The 18,785-nt window shown below is 39.9% G+C and overlaps 1 protein-coding gene across 1 annotated transcript in view; it reads right to left on the bottom strand.

The window, feature by feature from the left end:
• AGBL4 (ATP/GTP binding protein-like 4) overlaps positions 1–18,785 on the bottom strand; it is a 972,041-nt gene that overhangs the window by 439,291 nt on the left and 513,965 nt on the right. Inside the window, exon 7 of the mRNA XM_009884833.1 lies at positions 17,548–17,587. Coding sequence (XP_009883135.1) covers positions 17,548–17,587 — 40 coding nt within the window. The remainder of the gene's footprint in view (positions 1–17,547; positions 17,588–18,785) is intronic.

The raw sequence follows: 18,785 nt of genomic DNA, 5'->3' as shown, positions 1-18,785 counted from the left end.
CCTCCTTACTCTGCGTGCTTTCAACAGCTTTTTCTTTTCTGGGACATTGCAATGTAGCCCAAAGATTTCCAGCTGCAGTTCGTCACATTGGACGCTCTGTTCAAAGTGGAAGAGGAAGGCAGTGCAACAGAAATGTCATTTTTGGTAGACTGCTCAATGCTCTGCCAGATCCAGCCATTTTTGGTTTTCAATGCATCTTCTCATTTGTCCATATAGCGCTATTAACTTCACAGTACTTCAGCAGACGAATTATTATGCTTTACTCCGATGTTGCTCTCTTGTTTATGTCTTCCTTGCTTAACACAGCATGAAATATTTTTACTAGTTTACATGCTGTAATTGGTCACCTAAAAGTCAGGAAAAAATACACTGGGTATTTGCGAGCTTCTGACCAAGCTCTGCTCTTGTGCTGAAACTACAGTAAAACTTCACATATTCTATTAAACTCTGACTGTTATCGCTTCCCCTTGGTAGCTTTTCTAACTGCACTACTCTCTGCTAGCATAATAACTTTTCACTTTGATCACACCCTGGTAACACTCAGGTATGTTTATCTCTTTTGACTAAAGGGCAGAAATCTATCTCTGATACACTGCCTGTTTCGACAGTGTCTGAGCATTATGTAGAGGTTCGGAGCAAAACAAAGCTGTAAATTATTTACCTACTTGAATCTAAACTCAGGCAAGCAATGATTTCATCCCTCCATAGTAAGCAAGTTCAGATCATTTCAGCCAGCCTTGGAGAACACCAGTCCAGCCCATGCACCATCCAGTGTAGTTAATATTACTGTAAATACTACACTTTAAAGTCCATATCATACTGTACGAAAGACCATTGCCTGTTGCCATGGGATTCTGATCCTGATCATGAGATATGCAAAATATCTTTTGACAGTTCTTTGCTATAAATATGTTCTTGCCAGTAAATCGACCTCTTATTTTGTGTGTAGAAAGGGAAGTAACTTCCATTAAAGCCTTTGAGTGTAGCACTCTCATTTATGAAGACATGAACATGTACATGCATGAAAGGCTGCTATAAAAAAGGTAAATCATGTATGAGTAAAAATCTAATTTGGATCAGTTGTCTGTACTAAAAAACAATCACACACATTCTATCAGTAGACTCAGAGCCTACACCTGCCTTCAAATGCTTATCACGTCACCTCCCTGTCTCGCTTTTGATGAGCTAAACAGAGTTTAAAGTCTTATATTTTAAAATGTTTTCTCAACTCCCTGATATGTGAATGCCTTTTCTTTCTAAAGTGGATACCAGAATAGCACATGTTGAGGTAGAAAATATTTTGAGCTATAGTTTTGACATCCTGATCCATTCTACTTCCCTGTGTATATTCTGCATATTCAGGGAAAAAAAAATAAAAAAAATTTGGTTTGGTATATAACCTTCCAGGCTACATCCAGTTTAATTACTTGACAAACACAGTCCCAAATTCTTTCAGTCAATACTGCTCCATTAAGCAGGCTCCATCTGCATTCCTGGCTTTAAGAAGCAGAGATCTGGGTTTTGCTCTATTGAAATGCGTATTGTGTGAACAGATCCAGCCCATCAAGAGATGAAGGTTGCACTGTATGACTAACCTTTACATCTTCCTTTCCCTCTCAACAGTGATGTTTTAATCACCGACAAATCATCATTAGAAATAGCATTGGGCCCACTACCGTGAAAAGAAACCCATTAAAAAGAGCCCTATTCAAGTGAGATTCCCCCACGATGACTGATTTGTGAGATGTGTCAGTTAACTGATCTTTAACCTATTTAATATGTTCTATATTTTTGAAAAGTTGTAAGGTACTAAATCAAACACCTTAAAAAGATTATGCAGCTAACTTTATCAATTAAATTTATAACATACTCAAAGGCTGAGATGAATTGTTTGACAAATGCTCCTCCTCATGAAATGCTGACTGCCTTTCATGAGCGTTTAACTTTTGCTAACTAAACCCCCATCAGTCTTTTAATTAGTTTCCTGGGGGTTGTTGTCAAAATACCAGTCTGTGCCAACCTGAGTCACAGTAGTTGCCTTTTTGAGCATTTGCACAATAAAATGGCATCCCCCCAAGTTCCAAGATACATTCCTTATCAATGGCTTTGGGTCTGAGGTGATCCCAGCTCCTCTAGGACTCCTCTACAACAAATGTCTGTCTCAGCCTACTGATTTACGAGTTTTTATCCCTCCCAGAAATTAAAACAACATCCTTTTCAGTTATTACTGGGCTTGAAAGCATTTCATCCCAAGGTGGCAGAAACCAAAAGAAACTCCTACTGAATGCATCTGCCTTTTCTGCATCATCATTACAAAATAAAACTTGTGGAGTTTTAGTCTATTTAGAATAAAAGAGATCCTAGCAAATATACTGAAACTAGAACTTTTAGTTTTGCCCACGTGGATTTTTCCTTCATGTCTTTTGTTTCCTTTTTTTTTTTTTTTAATCTTCTTTTTTTCCCCTTCTTCTGTTTATACTTTATAGTTATTTATGTCCCCTATTCCCATTAGGGATAAATATTTGAGTTTTACTTTTTCATGCTTACTTCACTGTATCACTGAACCAGAACGGATTTTTAGCTAAAGTTGTTTTCTTTCATGTCAAGGCATGTGGGTTTGGAGATATACAATTAATACATTTTCTTTAAAGAAAAAAAGAAGAAAAAAGCACATTTTCTGTTCAAATATTTGCTAAGAAATTTCTACAGCTGTGGGAATTTAGTCCTTCTCAAGCAAACCGTAGTACAGGTCACAATCGTTTTCTCTTCACCCTTAATGTATATAAACTTGTTATGATCCCTGGACCAGTAGTAACTTGTATTTACTGCTGTATTTATCCATCATCATGTGGTTCAAAACACAGTTATGCAGCAGTGTCTGCAGCATTTTTTAACTATGAAAAACTCCCATGAACTTTAGAAACTCAGTTCAAGCTCCATTTACACGAGTGGCAGATCCTACAGGAAAATCACATTTCTACTTGATTTCTGTTCAGATGGAAGCCATTTTACTGGTCATCCTCGTTGTCTTCCACAGTACTTTTGCTAGCTCTGCCACCCATTTTAAGAGCGGTGTATTGTTACATCTAATTTGTCCTTTAGTTTTCCTAATATTTTCAAATACTCTGTTTGCATTTTTGACTATTTTTTGCTCTGAGCAGATATTTGCAGTGACTCTAAGATGTCACTCCTGAGAGGTAAAAGCTAGGTCAATACTACTGCATAGAAATTTGGGGCAGTGCATCCATTTATCTTAAGGAGCTTTAAGCTTCTATATAATGAAATATAGTTCTGGGAGCAGTGACTTGCTTTCTGGATTTCATCATCCGAGGTAAGTCCATCACAGATGAACATCACTCTTGCCAGCCACTTTTTAAGGAAATCAGGAGCATGCAAGTATTCTGGCTCTGGATCCCAAATGGACCATCTGCCTGAGCTGCCTGCCCAAGTCCTGGAGAGAGCAAAAGTTCAATTACATCTGTGTTCTCTGCGTTTCTTAGCAATGTCGCAACAGCACAGGACAGTTTGAGTTACGATAAAGGAAATCAGGCCATATTATTGGCAGTATTACAAACATATCTGTAATTTAACTCTACAGCATTTGCATGTGCATCTGAACTGGGCTGGGTGTTGGTGCTCCAGTGAGGGAACTTTTTGAAGGTAATATGAGGGTGGACACAGTGTTTTTTTCTGGAACTGATCATCTATGAACAATGGATACAGATAAAATATAGAAGAAAATGTTCCGGCTTCACCAGCCATTGAGCTGTGAACCACTAAGCTGCATCAGGCAACACAATATCATTTAAAGTTTCGGGAACACACTGCAGATTTCCAAAGTCATTGAGCTGTTTGCTGGATAAGGTTTGAAGCTTGACTGATGAGCTACGCAATCTAATGCCCAGCTTTTCAACTGTTCGTATAGATAAGTCCATATAGATACTGTTAATATAAACAAGAGCTCTTTTTTGCATTTAACTTGGCAAATAAAGAAAGAGCTAAATACACAAATATACAAAATTTTAATCCAAAGTGTCTCCTTTGCTGTTGAAAATGATAATAAAGTTTGCAATAAATAAGAGATAAAACATGTAAATATTTGAACAAAAATATAATGAAAATAAATGGGCGAAACTCCTGTTCTCACAGCTGGTCATTGATGCTAATTGCCAGCCTCACATTTCATGTTCAGGGCTCAGTTGATAAAGGTAGCCATGACATATTTTCTGCCAAGAAGCCATTAATTTCTGTAAAGATACATACACACCCCCCTCACGCCTAAACCAGCAAATTCAGTCAGCAGATTTTGCAAGACATACTAGTGCCGCAGCTTCACTGATCTTCATATAAGGGGTTTGCTTCACTTGGGATATGTGCAAAAGCTTTTTACTACTTGTTGGATTTTAACTTTTTATTTTAATATAGCCTGCTATTGTTTTTCTAACTCCTCGCTTTCAAATGCAACTTAAAAACACTTAACCTACCACCAATGTCCCACTAAGTCCATTCACCAGCAACAATAACTGCCGTAGTATGGAAGTTACAGGAATGATGCTCCACAACTACCAATTTAATTATAAAAGCCATCTTAGTAGACTCATGCTATGCATCAAACACCAAGTGGACAGAAGCCAGGAGGGCTCCTCCACTCCAGCCCCTGGTATATCTCAACCTTGGTGTTGAGAAACTGTCTTCTCCTGGGATAAGAGGCTAATTTATCATCTATATAATGATGATGCATCGTTCTTGTTTCATCCAGCTGCCTTCTTTGGAAGAAATGGACAGCTAAAGAGACTTAAATAGATTATATCCTAATTAATAATTAACATTTAAAGCGGATATACAAAATGGCTCATAGCTAAATGGGAAATAAAACCTTTTTTTTAAAGCTACAATTAATTTCTTCTAGAGATGAAATGATAAGAAGTACAAAAAATATTTAGAGACATTTATCTGCACATTGAAACAGAAGTATTATGACCTGAAAAATTATGGAAAGGTTCCTGACATCTGGTCCTCCTTCATAATAAATATTCCTCCATGGTACTCAAGCAAAATGCTGAGTAGCAAATACACAACAAAGCTCTGTCTCCTACCCCAAGAACTTTGCTTTTCCCCCCTCTGCTCCTATTTTTCTCCCTCTTGTCTAAAAAGTAAAGAAAATGTATTAAATGAAGCCAGTTTAGAAAAAAATCATGGGATTCAGCAGCAAAATCCTGACATCTCTACTTATTCTTATCAAAGTCTGTAAACAAGTGAGATTCAACACCAACGAGCTCTACAGACCCTGTTACATCAAATATTGCAGGACCACTTTGCTGCCATTTTTAAACTCCAGGCTGCTAGTCTATGAATACAGAGGAGGGTATTCCTTGGTATTTGAAGAAAAACCTGAAAGCATGAATTAATTTAAAAAAAAAAAAAAAAGAGTAAATAAAGCATCCTTTCCCCATAACCCCAGCCGTACATTTCAGTACAATAAGTTCAGTTCTTACATTTGGATTTACTCAATGCCTTTCTATCCAAAGAGCATTTCCTCTTCCCTCAAAACCATGGCTGCTTTAATTTCAGCATTGACAGTGGGAGCGGAAGCCAGGGAGCCAAAGCCAGACCTGCTACCTGTCATGGCTGATGTCACTCCTTCTACCTCATATCTCCACAGATGATGTTTCCCTGTCTTGCATATTTCTGAAGCAGCAGGCATAGATGGTATCCTGTCTCTTGACGTATAGTTGTTTTGGGTGGAAAAAATGTGGTGGATTCAGTCAGAGCCTCCTTCCAGCAGGTGCAACAATAGAAATAACCAGCACATGAATTGTCTTGTACCCTGAGCACCCACAACGCTTCTGAGAAGACCTTGCCAGCTCCATGTGGTCATTGCTCCAAGCCTCTCTCCTCCCTTAGTGTCCCCTCCCTTCAGCATCGCTTTGCAAGTCCCATCACCAACACTGCTCACTGGCTTGCGTGACATTCTCCTCCCTCTCTGACGTTGCTTCATCTACTCAGGTTGGAAGATTCACAGGCACCAGTGACCAACAGGTCTTCTCCAGGTGGAGACTATACCTAGCAAAGTGGAGGACTCACCTGCTGATTGATCCTTTGGTAGCAGTATAATAAGCAGGATAATTATAAACTGTTACCTTGTGCCAAAGTGTAGAGGCCAAACTGGCCAAGATGCTCCAAATGGAAGGTGACATCATTATCTTTGAACAGGTCTGAATGTTAAAAGAGAGGAAACAGACCTTATTTTTAAGGCTGTGTTTGGAAAAGATCTCTTGCAGAAAGTGAATAATAAATATACTGCATGCCATAGTAATGTCCACGGGGGGAGGTAAGGGATTGCTATAAAACATAGTATTCTAACTACTACAGATGTTGCTGCTAGAATTTACAGCTTTCTCTGCGTGCTTATCTCTCCTCACCAGTTTCTGCACGTTGAATCACATTCAAACATGGGCCATTTTAAGCCATCTTTTTATTATTTTAACCTTTTTTTTTTAAGCTACAATTAATTTCTTCTGTGCTATTCTGTAATGTTAAATAGATTCAAGACCTGTATTTACAAACCACATGCAATCCTATTTTGGCACATGTAAATTACATGCAAATACATTCTAAATTAGTTTGTTTATCACTCCAGAATTCTAATCCAAAGGTTTTGGTTTTTTAAATTTAGTTTTTATTCTGACATGTTTACAAATGAGTTTGACTCTGGAAAATAACTTAATAAACTCAGGGTTAGCTATGCAATTAGAGGAGGCATCTGGGAACCATAAAACCTGGAAAACAATATTTACATCTTTTGTGCATCTAAGATTCCACTTTTTTTCCTTCCCTTAAATTCATCATTTCAAAATATTGCAGTTATTTTTGTATGAGGACAAACAACAAGAACTCATTTTTATAACCAATGACCCCTCTCTCCAACGAGCAATTCATGGGGTAGCACTGGATAAAATGCACAAAGTAGAAGATTTCGTTATAAAAAAAGAAAATGAAAAATAACTGAATTAACATTGATCATGACTTTTCAACAGCATTTCTTATTATTACGGCCAGGCAAAGTCTCCTGTGGGCAGTAAAGCTTTCCCATGTATTATTAGCCCTCTACAGAAAGCTATGAAAAGACACAAATCTGTTTTGTCAAAGGACAGAAGAGCATTTAGTTATAAGAGAAAGTATGGTCATAATCCATTGTGGGGTTAAAGGTGAAGAAAACAGAACTATAACACAAAGCCTTAAGAGAGTAATACTCCTGCAGTTAATTCCTGAACACCGCAGTAGAGCCGCCTGGTTTGTGGGGAGAATACATTCTCAGGGCAACCTGACATCTATACAGTTTATATTTATTAGTAGCAGCGCTATTATATAGCATCTCTATTTGTGCTAGGTACAAACGCACATGGCACTATGGCTCCTGCTTTGGGAGGCATTTGTTGAGATGCGGCCGGTGTGAAGGCCAACGCTACGGCAGAGGTGACCACCTGCGCCTGGCTGCCGGGGGGGAGAGGGATGGGGACATCTTGCTTGGCCGTGCTGCTGGCGATGGACCAGCCCAGAGCCCAAATCACCTGCCCCAGGTACTCAAACGACACCATTTAGGAAATTTTTCTAGTCTACAGAAAGCTATTTTAGTGCTTGAAGAACAAAATTCAAGCCCATCTGCTGGGGCAATGGGGATCACACACTAACACAGTGCGTGAAGTTGCTCTCGGTGTCAGGTTTGTCAAATCAATGGTTAGGGGTTTGGTCAAAGTAAAAGGCAACTTAAGTGCTCTGGATCAGATCCCAAAGCAAATCTGCAGCAGATCTAAGTGACCAGATGAGGATTCCTTTTGCATCCAGCCATGGGCCCTACACCCACACAGTCCCTGGAAGGGACAGAAAGCAACCGGGTTTAGCACAGGGGATGGCAGCAGCACGACAGAATTTAGCACCACTCTGAGGTTGCCCAGAGCATGGGCAAGAAAATCAGGGTCTCTACAGATAATTCTTCTTTCCATCCGTTAGTCCCCGGAGGACAAGGACAATGGATGCAGCTGTGTAATAGGGCAGGTAATATAATAAAAACATCAAGAATAATATAATCCCCTGCTGTCTCCTAGATATTTCGAACACACTTATTTTCATTTTGATTCATATGGCCCAGCAAATCAACTTTATGGTTTATGTTGCCCTCCCCAGGTCCCACCACAGACCTTCTCCCATACTGCCTTGTGCCCCTTCCCCTCCCCTGCCTTGCTCCTTCGCCAGCACTCTCTGTCCTGGCACTCACAGCCTCTACACGGTCCAGTGCAGCACCTTGTACAGATACCACAGCTAGCTACGACGTCAGAAGTAGACCGTGGTGTTAAAACAGTGTTTCACCTTCCTTTAACCTGCTTTTTAAGGACACTGCAGTGATACTACTGCCTAACAGTACTCACGTTATCTCGTTTAGCAGCATCTCAGATAACTCCCTCCAACACTGCACTGAGCTGTGTGATGAACAAGTCACTTTTCCACCATGGGTTATCCTGCTCTTTCAGTCCAAATTCACAAAACCATCACTCCTTCCCCATTCAAATATCTCCTAAGAATTCCTTTGTGCCTTCAAGTTGCAAGCTCAAAATAATAATAAAGGCTCCAGGTTGCCCTTTCTTGCGGGTTTCCCAGTGACCTTGGCTGACTGCTTTAACAGAAAAATGTTCTGCATATCAAAAAAATGAGCCCACTAGCAATTCTTAGAAACAAATGAGCTAAGGAAAAGTCCTTTGTGCAGTTCCAGCTCCCCTCTTCCTCAGTCCCATCCGCTATAGCTGTATAATCATCACTGCTTTGCCATTTTCTCTTACATCAGAGATGGGAGGAAAGGGGCAGGCAAAGAGGCACAGGAGTCTAGAAGACAACAAAGACAGTAGTGGGCAGCTTCTCAAAAATAAAATGCAGTTCTATTAAAATAATCTTTTATTTTTGACATTCTCTTTCCAAGTTTCCTGCCCACTGCCCCTTGCTTTGTCTATTTAAGTCACCAACTATTCAGGGGCAGCTTGGTGTCACACTGTGCATCCAGCACAATGACATCCTTGTGGACTGGGATACACGGGTGCTACTAAAATAGAAAGGAAGCACAGTATGTGCCCGGCTAGCTTAAAAAAAACCTCACAAGCAAAGGTTCAGGTCTGGGTACGATTCAGCAGCATCAGAATAACAGCACCCTAAGGCCAGTTAAAAAAATAATTTTTTTTTTTTTAAAAAAAGAAAAGTAAAAGTAAAAAATGCAAAATCTCAGGGTTTATTTCTCTCAGGCATAGCACCCAGCCAACGTGGACTGTCGGCATCTGGACCCACGGCGGTGAGGCTGCTGCAAGCTGCACAGCTCTACTGCTCAGGTCTCTGCTGGCTCATGCTTTCCTGCGCTGTACTCCATTTTGTAGTGTCAATATAATCCTCTGCCGTCTTCCAGGTATTTAATGCACCGATTTTCACTAAGTCTTGTTTAGGTCACTCAGCAGATAATTAAACAAACAAACAAATGAAATCATAAGTGAAGAGGCTGTTTCTGTTTACAGATGCCCTTGCAAATTACAATTTCATTAAAAAGGAAGAAAGCTTTCCACTCTCTCTGAAAACATCTGATACTCAAGAAAGGGTGGGGTTTTTTGGAGGAAAAAAATATATTATTTTAAGTTTTCCTCAAGCTTATGCAAAAAGAGAAGGAGCACAATACACCTGTACACAGAATTGCTCATTTTCACTCTCTCTAAATGAGCCAGATGCTCATTCTGCACATTGTGAAGTAAAACAGAGAGCATTATGTGCAAACATTTACAGCATAAAAAGCCTTGTCACCTGGGATACTTGCTGCTTCTGAAAATTCTGATCAAAGATAAAAACCAAGACAACTCCTTGTAATCAATTATGCACAGATAGTCCTCAGCGTATGTGCAATTCATAAAAATAATACTAAAAACATAACACGGATTTACATGCAGCAATGAAATATGGACATGGACAGAACACTAATCTTCCGATTGGTATCTTAAACCGACAATCCCAGTTCTTTAAGAGAGTCTCTGGCTAAATAGAGCTTCCTTGAAAAAATTTCCAGCAGCCCTTTAACCGCTCTCGCTTACAGAAGAGGAGCTGCAGAGACAGAGCCCCGGACAGTGTGAAGGTTACGGCAGGCTGCAGTTGGGGAATCAGCACTACAACAAGCTGGACGAGGGTTTTCTTTCTGCGTAGGCAGAGATGATTAACCCCCCCGTACATCCAAAAAGCACTCATGGTGCAAAGAAAGCCATTACTTCACAATCTGGCTTTTTTTTTTTTTTTTAAAAAAAAAAGAAGGAGCGCAGTAGTCGGCGGCAAGCCGGAGGCGATGTGCAGCAGGCGCTCTTGCAGGAGTTCCCCTACGTGTACACCCCCCCATATGTACACCGAGCGGAGGCAAACTGCAATGATTGCCCTCACACACTTCAGAAGGGAATTTGAAGATATATTCAGGTTTTGGGCATGTATGAACACGCTATCATCGTCGTCCTCACTAATACCAAATTCACACTTCGAGGTCTTTTCTATGTCTTTTTCACTCAGCCTTATGACAGTCAAGTCAAGGAATTCACGTTGCAATGTCAGTCCTTTCATCAACTTTACGCCCCTCAAACCCCGTAAAATATTTATATTTCCGCATGAGGATTTATTCCTGTTTTGTTCTAGCTGACATCCTTTTGTCACGGGTCTTATACATTTTTGCCTAGGTGAGCCCCAAAGAGTATGCAGTGACTTAATGAGCAGATCAATTACTGTTCATAAGAAAAGATACTGTCTCTTTAAAGGTTATTTGAAGGTTGATTGCTATCTTATTGCTTATATCCTGCAAATCTATTCAGCCTTATGAATGAATTTGACCTTTTTATACTTACCGAGGAAAAAAAAAAAAACAGAACAGAAGTTAATTTAGAGCTCTATAATACAACACTTTTTTCCCAGAGAAATGAAAGGGCATTCAAATCGATACCTGCACAATAACACTCTGATGAATGTTTGCACCCAATTTTCTCATTTTGCTAACTTGAGATTGGGCATTTTGAATAGTTCTCAAAGAACATATTCTTTATGTGCTGTGAAGTATGTGGTATTGTGTCCAAACAATGCTAGAGGATAATCATTATAGGAGTATCACTGGGCCTGAAAAGGTCAGTTAGTTAGAAATGTCAGCTTTCAATGCAACTATGCCGGACCTTCCCGTGTAAGGATCCAATTAAAGGGACATGCCAAGGTGCATGGAAACATCATGGTGACCCAGAATAATAATAAGGTATTGTGGAAAAGCTTGATATTTTTCTTCAAAAGTAATGGATTAGCCTTTAGACTATCTTCTCTGCAGTCTTATTTTGACTTTGCAAATATCACTTATTCTACATGTATCCAAAAAAAGGTCATTTTTTTTTAAAATGCAAAGGTGGGGATGAAACAGTCTTACTAAAAGTAAATATTTTGCGACTAAATGGAAAAAAATTCTGGTTTCATTATTGGATCAAAAAACTCTGTCATTTCAATAGATCTCATAACTGTGATATTTGAGGTGGATATAGATGGTGTTTGGGGAGACAGATGGGGATAGGTCAGGTGATAGGCAGAAAGACAGGAGTGGGCTTATTCTCTTGGGACATGTGGTGAGTGAAGACTGTCTGTGCAGGCAAAAGACGGCGGGAACAGCAGCACCGTTCATTGAGTATGTAGTATCTCTGCTGTCGTTATTCCGGCAAATGGAGAGGTATAAGTAAGAAATAGGAAGGTGCTGCTCTGGACGAATAAGTAATTACAAGCAACAATGCTACTTCTCCTTATCACAGCAAATGGAAATTCTTACAGCTCTTCAGATACAGTGAAGATGAGGAATTGGATACAGTCAAATTTCCTAATTAGCCTCAGGACAGCTGAAACCAACGTAATGGCACGAAAAAAAAGTCCACATTTTCTCCCTGCTCTCTGTTAGTACTTGATCTTGTTAAAGTTTCGTCGAGTCTAGAACAAACTTCACCCTGTAGTTTTAGGGTTCAGCTAAGAACCGACGACACTGTGATTTCACTTTGAGCTGAGACTTCAGCATATGTAGTTCATTTGTAAGGTAAGGAAATTCTTGTGCTGTGGCTTCAAACAAACCATTTGGGTTCTATTGCCTTGCTGAGCAATGAGGTACTGTCCCTCAATAGACCCCCCAAGTTATTTTACATTATTGTGGGCAAACGGGTAAATTAACATCCAGTGTCTTAGATATGAGAAATAGTTTCACTCCTATCCATCACTGAGCATTAAAAGACTCAATTATTACTGGAAAGATAAGCAATTTCTTTTCTCCACCACCTTTCCAAATAAAATAGCGTGTGAAGCTTCACTAACAAACACGAACAGTAATTATGTTAGGCTGTTTAAAAACTTAGACGCTATCCCTTGACACATACTTAGACCAAAATCAATGTACTATTAATTAATAAGGACTAGCAAAAATAGCACCCGAGTTTTAGCAGCAAACAACTTTCTGTCACATTTTATTACTCTGTATCATTTTTACTAATACCTGTCTTATAGCTTCATGACTTTGAGTTCATATTATTTTCATGCTTCAATTAGAAAGAAGTAGATAGCCAGAATATCCAGGAAGGTAATGGAAAAGTCTTGTAGGGGGGCTTAGTGGTGGAATTTATAGTTAAATGAAACTTTCAAATATACTATAAAACTTCTCCTTCCTTTTCGTAGTTTTACTTGAGGTCTCGTAAGCAGTAATATATAGAAATGCAAAACTTAATCAGCTAAAAAATATAGCAAATCCTACATATCACTTCATGCAACTCCAGGAGAGTAGAAATATATTTTCCTAACCAGAGGAAATTAACTAGGCAACAGTCCTATATCTATAATTTAGAGCAGTAAAATATGTATGGCAGAAACTAAAGCCACCTTAAAAGAATTCAGTGTAGCAGTGTATCACAAATTAATGAAATGGAGACATTTTTAGAGCACGCAGCACTGATGATATTAAAGGGAGGAGGATATTTCACCACATAGATCAGTCTGATAAATACTTTTAAAATCAAGCTTTTTTCCCTGCTTAAAAGTGTAAGAGTTTGAATATTAGGGGGAGGCACACACAAAGTCATTAACATTTCTGATCAAATCTCAGTGCTGCTCCACAGAGGTTAGGAATATCCTCCTCCATTTGTGCATGTAAACCTGTAACGTGGACAGAGGAAAATCTGAGTGAATCAAAAGGCAGGAATTACGGAGTCAGCTCTTACTTTATATCACCTAAAACAGAGCCGAAAGAAACTTAAAATACTTTATATTCCATGCTGTAGCCAAGCTGGGCACCATGGAATATTCAACTACCCCAGGTTTTTTAAATGCAATCAATTTACTGCTGCCAACTGTAGTAGGGTTTATATACATCTGGGAAACATGCACCTACGGTGCTGATGAATTTCTCCTGACATTGCACTGATTTCAAGAGAATGTTATTTTAAATTGGCAGTAGAGAGACTGGTAGAGAAGGATAAAGCCCTGAGGACGGCTGAATCAAAGAGAATTTCAAAAGAATTTTCCTGATGGTTCTTGGATAATATCACATGTTAGCTATTTTCAAAGCCAATAGTTTCCAACACACTTCCATTTATGGTATCAATAATTAAAAAATACTTCAGTGGGAGATGAGCTTACCTTACTGAGAAGAGAAATTGGAAAGCTGTATTATTATCGTAAACACAGGAGATGCAAAAAGCTTTGTCTCCATGGAAAAGCTATGGAAACAGGGATATCTTATTTGCAACTATTGAGTGGTTACCACAGAATGTGATGTGATTTTATGTGCAGGTTCAAAGCGTTACTAGAACACGATCATGTAGAAATTAAGGGCAGATCCTCGGATCCTTTGTGCAGCAAGGCCAAATTAAACCACCTCAAAATTTGGTCCTAAAACCCAAAGTCAACTATAGGAAGCATTAAGGAAATGCTTTGGATCAAATTCAGAGGTAAGACTAAGTCTAAAGAAAATTTAAATTACCAAAACTTAAACCTCATTATGTCCCACTCCCTGCCAGCACGTCCCTGCCAGCTACTAATGAATTTTTAACATCTTTCCCCCACCCCACTGCGCACATCAGCTCTGACTCCGGCACCCTGAACCGTACGGCGCGTTACAGTCTAATTGTAACTCACATGTCAAGGGGCAAGAAGAAAGGAGTGTGGCGAGAGCATTGATAAATTTAACTTAACATTCCTCCAGCTACCCAGCACTAAGGCAGAGCAGTGAACTCCCCTCCACGTTTTACATGGGTGTCAGTTACTTCAAAGGAATATATTTGAGCATGAGGGAGTCTGGCTCGCTCCCAGCTTATGCATCATTTGTGTCTGGCTGTTTCTGGAGACCCACAGCAAAGCAAAGACTTCCTCCAGTTTGGGGTTTTTTTTTGGGGTGCCAGAACAGGTCAGCTCTGTACGTCGCATGCAAAACATGTGGCCAGAGCTGCAGCGCTCACCCTCTGCGTTTCTTCCTTTTTCTAGTTTTTTCCAGGGTGCCCTCAGCCCAGGTGACAGATTAGCGGTCTATACCTGTTCAGTTTAATGTACAAATGGGCTTTTAAGTCAAGCTGCAGTTCAGCCGGGGTTTGCAGAGCCACACGCACGGCTCGCTGTTCGGAAGGCGCCTGGAGTACGGTAACAGGCGGCGGTGGGCCACCCTCGCAGCCTGGGCTCCGCACGGCGCGGGCAGGGGGGGATTCAGCACACGAGGAACGGGCACCGCATCCTCCCCATCGGTGATTCCCGGGGAATCGTGCAACAGCCACGGCCACAGGGAACAGCGCAACAGCCGTGAGGTAACATTAAGGTTTCCGTGATCCCACAAACTCTCTTTTGAACGTTTTGGCACTTGTGTCTCAGCACCCCTTAATTGACGTTAATGGCATTGTTTTACCTTGCAATTAATTTCATTAATTGGCTGATCAATTTTTGGAAATTTTTGTAGTGGCACATGGAGAAGAGCTGTTGTAATACCTGCAAGGCATTACCAAGCGATCCTTGACTAAACTTCCAAAAACCGGTTCGGGAATTTCACACACGCACAAAAGAAAGATGATATCCATCATGACAGAAGTGCAAATCACAGAGGTCACTGTTGGTTTTGAAGTCCTTTGCCTATTCTTGCAATTAAGCAATAAGGCTTTGGTGGCTGATACTGCTTGTGAGACGCGGAGGACTTTCATACTATAAATAAGGCTGAGTGACCTCCACCACATACTAAGGCTGCCTGCCTGCGGCAAGGTGGAGAATGGGAACAAGTCCCAAAGGATTAACAGCTGCAAATGAATAGCCCACTCCCTAATTTGAATCCGTAAATTAAGGGATGACGGTGATTATGGCTGATCTCAGCCATCATAAACCATACCACGACTTTGTAAAAGCAGACTGTTGATGTCAAATCTTAGAGCTAGGACTCAAAGAATGAAATATTTAAAAGCTGCGGTCTCCAAAGACAGATAAAAGCCTCAAGACTATGATTTATTTTACTTTATTTTTGTATTTGTAGGGCCCAAACTAGACCCTTTAATACACAGGTTGACATTTTCCAATCCTACTAGGAATTAAGCGCCTAACTCTTTCAGCCTCTTTGAAAAATCTCAGCTTTAGGCTCTTAGGTAAGTTTACCCTGATCCAGCATCAGGCTTCTTTTGAAAATTGCTTTACTGAAAGCAGAACTGTAGGCACTCAAATATATAATCATGGCAAAAATGTTAATTTTTTTCCTATGAGGCAATTATTGTGGATTTCTGGCTAAATATCAAAGGGTAAAACTTGTATTTCAGAAAAACGCGTGTTATGGAAAGCTTTTTTCCACCCTTTTAGTGCAGTTTGTCTACCTACGCAGTTATTGAAAGCTGGTTTAGTATTTAGCTATTTTGATCCTTCCAACTAATTGCTGTGTTGATTTAGTAGATTGCTGTATTAAGCTGAGAGATCTGAAGCGATAGCTACTTACTGTGATCACATCTATGCACAAACTCAACCTAGTCAACCCTTTAATTGTTCCAATGAGTACTGTATCTGAAAATATGAGGAAAGTACCATAAATTTGGTTTTATTTTAAGACTTTTTGAAAAGTCTTATATTAAGCTATTTTGGTCCCTAACCCTCTTTTTCTCTCATTAAAAAAAAAAAAAAAAAAAAGTCTGTGGACTTTGGTGCCCTTACCCAAGCTCTGAGTGTTTATTATGATTAAGACCTTCAGAGAACTTCTGTCTTTTTTGTCTAGAAATAGGGAATGCTGAAGATACGAAAAATGAAAAATGTGCCATGTTTGCCCTTGAAGTTACAGTCAGAATAGTGACAATGGCTGTATCACACTGTATTGTTGCTTTTATCAGCAAGTGCCCTGAGCATACATTAACATAATTGCAAACTGTATGAAAAGTGAACATGCAAAAATGCGATGCAATTGCCAATAGCCTCAAACATCTGTCCCAACAAAGTGTTCCTCCTCCTTATTTTAATTCTTATTATTTTAACAAGGTTAGTGAAGGAGAAACCATGTCACAGATGATATCTACATTTAGAGTGTCAGAACAATTATTGATGCAAAATTGTTATCCAAGCAAATGTGTGTCACATTTTGTTCACTTCCCGTAACACCTGTTCATTTCGCTAACACATTATTCCCAGTTAAAGCCAGAACTCATTAGTCCCAGTTAAAGCCAAACTGAAAGCTTAATACGTACATACACCTGAAAAATTGAAAAAGTTAACCAAAAGGCAGCACCATTCAAGCACGGTGTACATCTGAAGCTGGTGGGCAGCAAACTTCTGTAGCAGCTAATGGAAAGAAATTGAGCCAGAAAAATAGCAATAAATTAAAAGCCACCCAGCCTTAAGAGCTGAGATCAAAGAGAAGCACTATTCAAACCACCTGCATTTCAATCATGGTGCTGAGACCTTTGAAACTCACTATGCCAAAGAGCCCAACACTTTCCCAGCAAAACACGTTTTGGATTATCTCCTCCATAAGCAAATGACAAAAGCCACTACGAAGCAGATTGTTCAGAGCATTTTAATTTTACCTGAATATTTTCTGACCCACTTTGGGGGTCTCCAGACCTAAGCCTGGACCTCCTGTCTCACACCCCGTACACAGAGGCCCGCTGTCTCCTTATTCCCCAACTGCTCCCATTTGCCACCAAGAAAAGTCAAACTTGCATTTCTGTGATACTTGAACACACATTGTGAATTTGAGGGCATCTGCCCTGCAGACATACCGCTAACTGTAACCCCAGGAGGCTTAAAGAAATATCAGCACTCAAATTCATAGAGTAAAGGTCTGAAGAGGCAGCTCTGTGAACGGATAACTGCCCGGGGCTTTGCCAAGCACAATATAGCTGTCACTTGTTATTACGTGAAAGATTTTCTGGGGAACAGTGTTTTTCATTTTGCATGTCAGAGACAGGGGAAAAAAAAACACATTTAGACAACCATCTCTTTAAGAAAAGAGAAGAGAGCCATGCGGCAGAGCTCACTTACCAGGGCTGGTTATTGTCAGGAGGTCAAGCTGCCGTTTCTGCTGAAAAACAAATTATAAAAAGAATTGTTAAAAGGGGACTAATTTTAGTGGGTCAGCTTAGACCTGCAAAGTGTTCTGACATTTATAGCAGAATTAATTACAAGTTACATGGCTCACAGTAACTCTTTTGGATGGGATCCACATGTACTTTATGAGGAAGAAAAAAAACAACCCCTTGCTCAGTCCTTTTAGTGTGTTTTTATTTGCACTTATAAAGTGTTACTATTTCTTTTTTGGAACATATACTTGAAATGGATAGCTAGAAGCACAGATGGACCGATATATTTATAAAAGTGATTTCTGATTCCACAGGGAAGAAGACAAGGAACCAAGACAAGAAACTCTAAGTTCTTTATTCATATCAATCACTGACTCATAGCCTGGATGTGATCAAACACAATTATATTGCCTTGGGGTGAACCTTTCAAAGACATGTAAGAGGATCTAGACAAACTCAATACTGATAAAAGGAAAGCTTCTTTTCATGCTGAGCGGAGTCAGCCCATGGATCTCATTGCCACCAGATATCCCTCACCCCGGACGCTTGCCAGACTTGATCATCACTGGATATTTGTACAGACAGAAAAATACAGGGAGTTATTATGGCAAATAATCACATCTGAACAGAAGAGTGGTTTCTGGAAGGGGTGCAAACCTTCATGGGGCAAACCAACCTGTACTACAAGAAGGTTAGGAAATTTTTTTGCCTGGAACAAGCTATCCGACCAATGCCTTGGTGATGGTGGGGTGCATCTGAGGTTCCCTTTCCCCTGTAATATGTAGCCAAGGCTGTTGCCTACTCCACGTTCCCAGCCTTAAGTGACATCCCCACCATTGCCTCTTTGTGGCCTGCCACTGAAATCCGTGTCCTTCTGGATCATTATAATCTTTTTCCACCTTTCTGTGGGCTGAGACCTTTCCATCACCAGCAGGGCTTTCCCCGTCTCACAGACAGGCTGTCACTGCCTCTTCTTCATACCACTTTCTAACTTACTGTCTTCTCCCTAACTTTGTCCAACATTAGTGTGTCTAGCTGGCATTGAAGATTATACTGTCCAGTTTAATTTCTCTCTCCTAATTTGCTCAATAATGTCTGTGCTACTTTCATTTATTGTCAGCCCTATTGATCTTTTTCTAATCTAATTCTTATCACTGCATTCACTGTATTCCCTGAGTGACAGCTGAAAGTCCTTGAGGA

This window comes from Charadrius vociferus, unplaced genomic scaffold, assembly GCF_000708025.1.
Source record: "Charadrius vociferus isolate BGI_N301 unplaced genomic scaffold, ASM70802v2 scaffold163, whole genome shotgun sequence".
Lineage (NCBI taxonomy): Eukaryota > Metazoa > Chordata > Aves > Charadriiformes > Charadriidae > Charadrius > Charadrius vociferus.
The sequence above is the reverse complement of the archived record's forward strand: the minus strand, read 5'-3'. Positions and strand labels throughout refer to the sequence as shown.